Raw genomic sequence first — 8,798 nt, 5'->3', positions numbered from 1 at the left:
CCAATAGCTGGGTTCAAAACAACCCAACCGCTGGGTCAAAACAACCCAATAGCTGGGTTTGTCCCTTTTTAACCCAGCGCTGGGTTATATTTAACCAAGCATTTTTTAGAGTGTGTGTTGTTTGTTTATTTAATTGTGTGTTTGTTTGTTTATGCTCTCACAAAATATGACACTTTTGGTGTCTGCTTTAGAAAACTACAACACAGTTTGAAAATTTAAAGTCTGAATATAATTTCAATACGCTTGCTTTTAAATCACATGAATTTATTCGTGCAAATCAGACTAACTGTTCCAATAAAACCAGCATCCCAGCTAATATTGTTGGTTATATCCACACTAATCCAGCTGTAGCTATTTAAAACTTCTGATTTAATCGTGTTTTTCCTAACTCAAACCAGCATTATCAGACGCAATCAAACATTTAATGATGCACTGAAACATATCCTGTTTAGCATCAGCTTCTGATGACGGACCGCATTACCATAGACGAAGCAAACATTTCATTTCAGCTTGTGAATGAAGTCAGTGGATTTCATTACACACACCGTGTATATTTTCACACCTTGGCTCCATAACCGACATGCATCTAGCACAAATCACCAAAACACACACACAGGCCAACACTTTCACACCAATCCACACAAAAACACACACATATGCATACATGCATTGAAACGAACACACACAAATTGCATACACTCTGCGTTTGCACTTAATTCAATCAGCAGTGGGATATTGACACCATATGTGCCCTAATCATTGGTTGTGGGCGATCCTGATTAGGTTATTACAGATAATATAGTTGTCTTCTGTCACAATATTGGTCTTTTGCATCCGAGGTCAACAATAAGAAATCACAGTTCAACTCATGCATATTGACATTTCAATCATTTACATACAGCAGCGTTACAGGGTAATATCTTTAATAATATCAGACATTGTCTCTGTTGGGAGTCGATGTTTAGCTTGGCTTTTTTTTTTTTTTTTTTTTTTTTTTTTTTTTTTTTTTTTTTTTTTTTTTTTTTTTTTTTTTTTTTTTTTTTTTTTTTTTTTTTTTTTTTTTTTTTTTTTTTTTTTTTTTTTTTTTTTTAAGTGCTCGGAGTGATTTTCTCACAGCGTGGATTAAAAATGATTGTCGTGGCTGCAAGGTCCCGCCGAATGCAAAGAAATACGCTAGAGTCGACTGTGTTGACACAATAATTTGAGCAAATGCATTCTGGGAAATTTATTTGAGCTAACAAACTTGTAATAAAGTAATTATAGTTATTGCAACTAAAATAATTATTTAGTTATTTAAAACATACTTAACTGATAATCAAGGCCATGTCTTATCCAAATAAATCAATATTTTCTAGTAACACTTTCTCTGGCCGTTTCATCTTTGGTGTCAAAGCATTGCAGGCGTTTTTCATTCTGAAGCACAAAAACAAGCTCGGCGTTGTTGGATCCGAGCTCATCTGCATCTCTCCACGCTAAACATTTCCATTTAGAGTGATTTAAAGGAGGGACTTTATGTCCCTGCCATGTGCGTCCATCATCCGCAGACGTGCCGCCGTCCCCCGACCCCTCTCTGCCTCTGTAAACCTGAGTTATAGAGCAGCTATTTGAAAAGATAATAATTTAACTTTCCCTCCACAGTTACACTGAGGAAATGGATGTGTTTGTGTTGATTGCCTGAGCTCTGAAGGTTTCCTTGTACTTTAGGAGAGAGTGAAAGAGACGCCACACGTGATGGTAGAGTGTTTGTTTTTGAAAATCAACCATGCATTCAATCATTATGGGTGAGTTAAAGGGACAGTTCATCAAAAATGGGGGAACAAATAGATATAATAAAATAAATAAATAACACATCTGTAACGTCATTTGCTTTTGATTTATTTATTTATTGTGAAACACAAAAGGACATTTGAAAAGGAAAGATTTAGTAGAAGGTTCAAGCTGCTCTTTTACGTACAATAAAAGTGGATGGTGACTGGGTCTGTCAAGCTTCAAAAAGCAAAAAAAAAAATCTATAATGCCACATAAAAGTGTCAAAATCACTGATTGTGGACAATCCTGATTAGGTTATTACAGATAATATAGTTGTTTTCTGTAACAATGTTGGTCGTACACATTGATCTTATTGTTCCAAGGTCAAAAAATAGGAAATCATAGTTCAAATCATGACATTTCAGTCATTTATACATACAGCACAGTTCCATTATTTTCGGTTTATTTTTTTATTTTCTTTATTTACTTATTTAATTATTTAATTGCATAGTTTATTATAGTTTCCCCACATTTTTGATGAACTATCCTTTTTACTCACACCCATAATTATCTTACTTCTTTTTCATATATTTATTTACTCATTTATTTCATTATTTAAATGTATAGTTTCATATATACAATATATATATATATATATATATATATATATATATAAAAATGTTCAAGTAACGAAAATGATTGTTAATGGTTTTAACTTCAGTTAACTACAATAACCCTGTGTGTGTGTGTGTGTGTGTGTGTGTGTGTGTGAGTGTGTGTGTGTGTGTGTGTTAGTGTGTGAGTGTGTGTGTGTGTGTTGGGGGGGTATTGTAGGCATTGGCCTTGTGCCCATCCTATGTTATACCTGCATCTCAATGAAGCTGGCAAGGTGATTTACTGGCAAGGTGTCTGGGCTGCAGTCTCTCGCTCTCTCTCTCTTTAACCAGCGAGTCAAAGCGACATTGATCTCTCAGCCAGGCAAGGTGACCTACAGAGCACCACTTCCCAAGTCTTTCTTTTCTCGTCTTCATCTCTCCCCCTTTCCTTCTTTTTTTCATCGTGGAGTCGGTGGCGGGCCGTGACCCCGGCGAGTGATGTCATGTCCTGTGGCAGAGAGCACAGCAGTGAGGTGAATATGAAACAAAAGCAAGTCCTTGAGCTGCTCTGTGCCACACGTATCAATAAAACGCCTTCACAAAGTCTCGTTTCACAATCCCGGGCATTACAACACCACTCTACCACAGATACGCTGCTTTAGAAGGACGGTTACCTTTATCTTAAAGGGAAAGCACACTCAAAAATTTAACTTTTCTCATTAATGCTTATTCACCTTCTTGTTGCTCAAAACGTGTTTATTTTTTTGTTGTTTTTTGTTTTTTTCAATCAAACATTAAAAGAGAAGTTTAGCGCAATATACAGGCTGCTGTTTTCCATACAACGGGAGTGGATGGTTACTTCTGGTCGGAAAAATGTAAAACAATATAAAAGGAATAGCCTAGTTCATAAAAATCGCAAAATAGGATCATTGGAAAAATGTGCCTCTATACTGTTAACAAAATGTTTTACGTTGTTTAAAAAAAAACGAAACAAAAAAACAACAACGTAACAACCTTTTTGCGCTTAGTCAGCTTGAGTTATACAAGTGGCAACTTGGAAATTAGAGTTGACTTAAAATTTTAAGGCAGCACAAACACTTACTTTTTTATCAGTGTTTTGCAAAACTACAAAAATGTAGGACTGCATAAATTAGCAGTTTGCAGCTAAAATGAACACCAGCGGCAGTAAAACACCAACAACTTTTCTTCTTTTAAACACAAATTATGATTACGGGCAGATTATTGATTAAGAAAGACTTATATTAGCACTGTCTTGCCCAATACTGACCTCAGAGTATTTTTACCATTGTGCGTGATTTGTAAACGAATTAACATATTGTAATGTTTGCTTCACAGAATTATATATAGCATTTTAGAAGTAGCGAACTTGCTCGGTAGCTCACCTGGTACAGCGCTGCACTTGAGTCATGACACTCGATAAAAGAGCTCATAGTAAAAGTAAGCTAGCAAATGTTAGTTTTATCTCACTTTTGTTACTACTATGCGCTAGGTTTATTGTAGGGTTTAGTTTATGAGGTGTAACACGATAACGCATTAATCTTTCAGCACCACTCACCTGATATACTGTATCATTTCCAAACCGCCACGATACACAGAACACCCAGCGTGATAAAAAACGTTTTTTTTTAGCGCCACGTACTGGAAATTTCGATTTGGAAGAAACTTGCGAGAAGCAATGTAATCGTTTTGTATTAATGTCGTCACAGTCACGTGTTTCCAGTGAGCCTGGATTGAAAAAGCAAATGTGTTATTAAAGGTGCCATAGAATGCATTGATACAACATATAATTTCTAGTTTATACTGTATATGCTTTTTTAAAAATTGTAAATGCATTGTTAAAAATATTTTCTGTGGTAACTGATAGCATGCTGTCAATAGAGCTTAAAGGTGCCATAGAATGCATTGATACAATATTTTAAATTGTTCTCTGATATCTACATAGAAAGTATGTGGCATAGGTAAGGACAAAAAATCTCCAGAAACGGTTTTACATGTTCATTTACAACCCTAGGATTTGTCCTAGAATGAAACGGTCTGTTTTTACCTTATTTGGAAGGGTCATGAATAATAATGTTGAGCTCTGCTCTGATTGGCTGTTTCACAGTACAGCTCACATAGAATGCATTGATACAATATTTTAAATTGTTCTCTGATATCTACATAGAAGGTATGTGGCTTAGGTAAGGGCAAAAAATCTCCAGAAATGGTTTTACATGTCCATTTACAACCCTAGGATTTGTCTCTAGAATGAAATGGTCTGTTTTTACATTATTTGGAAGGGTCATGATGAATAATAATGTTGCGCTCTGCTCTGATTGGCTGTTTCGCAGTGCGGCTCAATGTTGAGCTCTGCTCTGATTGACTGTTTCACAGTGCAGCTTATTTCAGTAGCTCACACAGCAGGAAGGAAACACAGGGAAAATATATATTTCAATACTTTCTCTCGCAGTTATATTGTTGGGTAATTATACTGTATATAAGATGCGGACATCAGGGAGCCGCTATTAATATGCGGGGCATTGAAACTGCTTGCGAATGCACGATTGCGTTTTACTTTCACTTTCGAGATTTGCGATTGCACATGCTCTGTGTAAACTACAGCGGCAGTACTTACCACACATCAGATCAGATGCTTGTCAGTGGTGCTCAGGATCTGTAAATCATTCGCCATCATCCTTAGTCATCTCTCCTTACTCTGTTTATGTGGTAAGTGAAATCTTATGTACTGTAATGTAACAGGCTACCGCTAGCAAGCAGCTAACCATGTCCCTTTAGTGGCTCGCGTTATTTTATTTGATGGCATGGCATAGAACATGGGCGGGTATATGCAAATGTTGGGGGCGTAACTATTAGTGATCCCGACTGTAACGTCACAGTCGGTGTTATGTTCTGATTCGCCTATTTTTCAGTGGTCTTTTGAATGCACAAGATTTACATAAGGAGGAGGAAACAATGGTGTTTGAGGCTCACGGTATGTCATTTCCATGTAGCCTACAGAATTGTTGTTATCCTAAATACAGTTTTCCATTCTATGGCACCTTTAATTTTTCACTCCCTTGTCGTGCAACCCCCATATTATTATGGAGATCTAAGGTTGTGTTTCCCACACAAGAAAACTGTTTTCAAAGCACGTCAAATGCGTGCATCTGACGATACAAACAACATTCGACGAAGCGCGTGCAGTTTCTATTATAGCATCGATTGCACTTCAGCTGCACATCATGAAAGGTTTCACGGGTGTCATGAACGCGGCAGGTTTGGGGTGAGCTATTTCTTTTAAAGCTGTTATTGCTGCTTTTAAGCGTTGTCCACATCCTGAGGTGGAGATTGTACCAGATAGATATTAGAGTTTGTTGATACTTTACTCTAATAGACTGCTGTAAACACGCATGTCTGCTGTGCTGTGGTGTGAGGTGAGAGTTCACTCAGCCCGGCCTGCAGTGATTACAGAACAGAATGAATGGCTTTGTGAACTGAACTGGGTCGAGGGATTTAACAGGCTTTTTCAGTGGCAGCACTGCTCTGTAGGGGATATGTGCTGCTAACTTTAACTTTGTTTAACAGAAGCACTACACGTGAGAGTATATGAGAAAGAAGAGTGTTAGTTACATCGCAGTTTGCATATTAATTGCTTTCATAGTTTTTTTTATGTGTGGTATGCTTTATGTATAATATCTCTAAAGCGTAATGGCGTAAAACAAGGTCTATACAGTCATTTTTTAAATGTTTAAATATATATATATATATATATATATATATATATATATATATACATACACCTCTATACCTGTATTCCTGTAATTATTTTGTTTCAGACAAGAAACTAGCCTACATTTAATTGTATCTGATAAATAGTCAAATAGTTATGATTATTTTATGGTATCATATTAAGCCTTTTTTTTTCTCTCTTTCTGCCTTTTGCTCATATTGTTCATCATGGAAGGACATCACGCAAGTTTCTACACCTGTGATACGACCTCTGACCCCTGCCCTTTGCCCCTGCAGTCTGAGGTAAGAGCAGAGCTTTTTTTATTCTGTGCAGATGAAAATGATTATAATCCTCATTTATGAATATTTAATCATAGTGGATTTTTTTCTGTATAAAAAAATGTGATTTTTAGACTTCACAGCTTGTCGCAAAGATTTTCTGCGGTTCAGAAACTGAACCTAGCATTATTAAAAATTAGATAAAGTGAATTAAAATTAACATTTAGAAACGTGTTTGAAAATTAAATCACTATACATGATACATAAATATTTATAATATGTATATTTCTATATATAAATCGTACATTATCATTTGTATAATAACCGACAAAACCCTACTTAGGCATAACGTTTGATTCATACTCTCATATATAGTGTATTTATACTGTAGAGTGAATGCAGTGTAATTAGTGACTAATTACCAGTGGACTTACTATCCAATGACTAGCAGGTTATAATTACACAATGGCTCGTTTATGACGTTTAGGGATGGAAGTTTCGCGAGGCGAGTTTGTCGACGGTCACAGTGTAACATCTGCCTGCAGCGACAGAGCATTTGTTAAGTGTGTTTTGTGTGTTGTAACAGTGTGTTATTGATCATGTCACTGGTTATCCCAACATAAACTGGCCGGCTACCAAAAAATGTCCTCCATAATATACTAAAAGCTGACATATTGTTTTGTTTTGAGTTAAATCTACTGATGAAAATAAGTTTTTGTTAAGATTTATTGGGTTGCGTTATAGTACGTTTACTATGAAAACCATTGTATGTTGTCTATAAGACTTAAAGGGTTAGTTCACCCAAAAATGAAATTAGGCTGCGCTTTACTCACCCCCGAGGCATCCTAGTTATATATGACTTTCTTCTTTCAGACGAATCCAGTCGGAGTTATATTAAAAATTGTCTTTGATCTTTCAAGCTGTTTAATGCCACTTAGCGGGTGTTGCATTGCTTCAGTCCAAAAGCACTTAAAAAAAATCGCCCATCCATAAAAATAAGTGTCTTAATTGTGTGTGTGTGTGGTGTGTGTGTGTGTGGGGAGGGGGGGGCTGCGTGTTCTAGTTAGCTGAGGGTGAATCTGATAGGACAGTATCGATGTTCTGCGTTGATTCGCCAGCATTCAGCCGCAGATTTCCGGTGTAATGAAACACAAAGGTGAGGTCATAATCAGGGCACAGGAAGTGCACACCATGTTTGTCTTATTTGCGTACGGAGACACTTTCTTTTGTGACGTCAGCGGATGTGTTAGCGATTGTGAAACAAGATGTTGTTTTTGTTACTTGTTGTTTGAAACGATTTATGCGAGCATGTGCACAAATTCATTCTGTATCCCCGTACCGTCCGCTGTGTAAGTGTGTGTGTGTTCGTATGTTGAATGTAACCAAAGCCAGTAAGGATATGAGTTATATTTAGCAGCACCTCCTGAAGACACCCGCTCAACCCGTGTGGTTATAAATACACCCAGACTCAAGGGGAGAGGGCTCTGTGCTGCCCACTGTCTTCCCCGCTGACCTACGGCTCGCTTCAGGCCCAAAAAAAATAAAAAAGTCCCGCCACGTGCTCATTTAACATCAATAAACAACAGGAAAAGTCTGACAGAAACGAATAATTGGAGAAGTTCACTGTGCTGTGGGTTTTACCGTCGTTTAACGGTTTAACCGTCTCTTGTATCACTGTCTTTATATTTGTGAGATTATTGGTGTTGTTTTTGTAGGATTTCTCTGATCAAAGTGCTTATATTTCCACCAAAATGCAGCACTCCGAGTCATTAATACTTCCTGTAGCCTGTAGCATACATCCTCTCTCTCTCTCTCTCACCTTCAACCGCCATGTTTTTTTCTTCTTTTTTTTTTGCCCTTGGTCTTTCCTCTAACATTCTCTCTGTAGGGTTTTATGTCTTGTGTTAAATAAATAAATGCATACATACATAGTGTATTTAATGTAATGCATTTTCTTTGATGAGCATCCTCTGAATTTTCTGAATTAAAATTATTTATTTATTTATTTATATTTATTCATTCTAAAGTAAAAAAATAAATAAAAAAAAAGATAAAACGTAACGTAAAAACGTAAAAAAAAAAAAGTTGTAAATTCAGATTAATTTTGATGCTTATTTATTTATTTATTTTGTTTTGTGGGGGCTTAAAGTTAAAAAAAAAGGTCAGGAATTAAAATATATGTAGATTTATATTTACTTTACTTGAATAATTTTTTATTGGGAGGGAGTGTAGTATTTCTTTGCTTTAACATTTTATTCAGTCAGTTTGGAATAACCATACATTGCTGTCATGAGGCAAGAAAAGCACAAAATGACATTCCAGAGACAACATGTCAGGGTCATTAAGTCTCTAAAAATCTCAGTTAATTTGATGTTTTTAGGACATAAGAAGATTATTTCAGGATGTCAAATGGAATAACCCTAAGAAAATGTAACATTTATGAAA

The 8,798-nt window shown here is 36.2% G+C and overlaps 1 protein-coding gene across 4 annotated transcripts in view; it reads left to right on the top strand.

Annotated features, from left to right (window-relative positions):
* The window catches only part of LOC107688821 (transcription factor Maf-like), an 80,252-nt gene that overhangs the window by 5,721 nt on the left and 65,733 nt on the right, over positions 1–8,798 (top strand). For 3 of the 4 annotated variants that reach the window (XR_001634272.1, XM_016486606.1, XM_016486616.1), the window contains exon 2: positions 6,310–6,377. Coding sequence is in view for 2 of the 4 variants with exons in the window: in XM_016486606.1 (XP_016342092.1) it covers positions 6,310–6,337 (28 nt within the window). In the remaining 2 variants the exon portion in view is untranslated. Of the gene's footprint in view, positions 1–5,436; positions 5,629–6,309; positions 6,379–8,798 lie in introns of those variants that run through there. The other variant, XR_001634273.1, reaches the window with a different exon arrangement.

This window comes from Sinocyclocheilus anshuiensis, unplaced genomic scaffold (assembly GCF_001515605.1).
Source record: "Sinocyclocheilus anshuiensis isolate Anshui unplaced genomic scaffold, SAMN03320099.WGS_v1.1 scaffold669, whole genome shotgun sequence".
NCBI classification, from domain to species: Eukaryota; Metazoa; Chordata; class Actinopteri; order Cypriniformes; family Cyprinidae; genus Sinocyclocheilus; species Sinocyclocheilus anshuiensis.
This window is presented reverse-complemented; position numbering and strand designations above follow the sequence as displayed.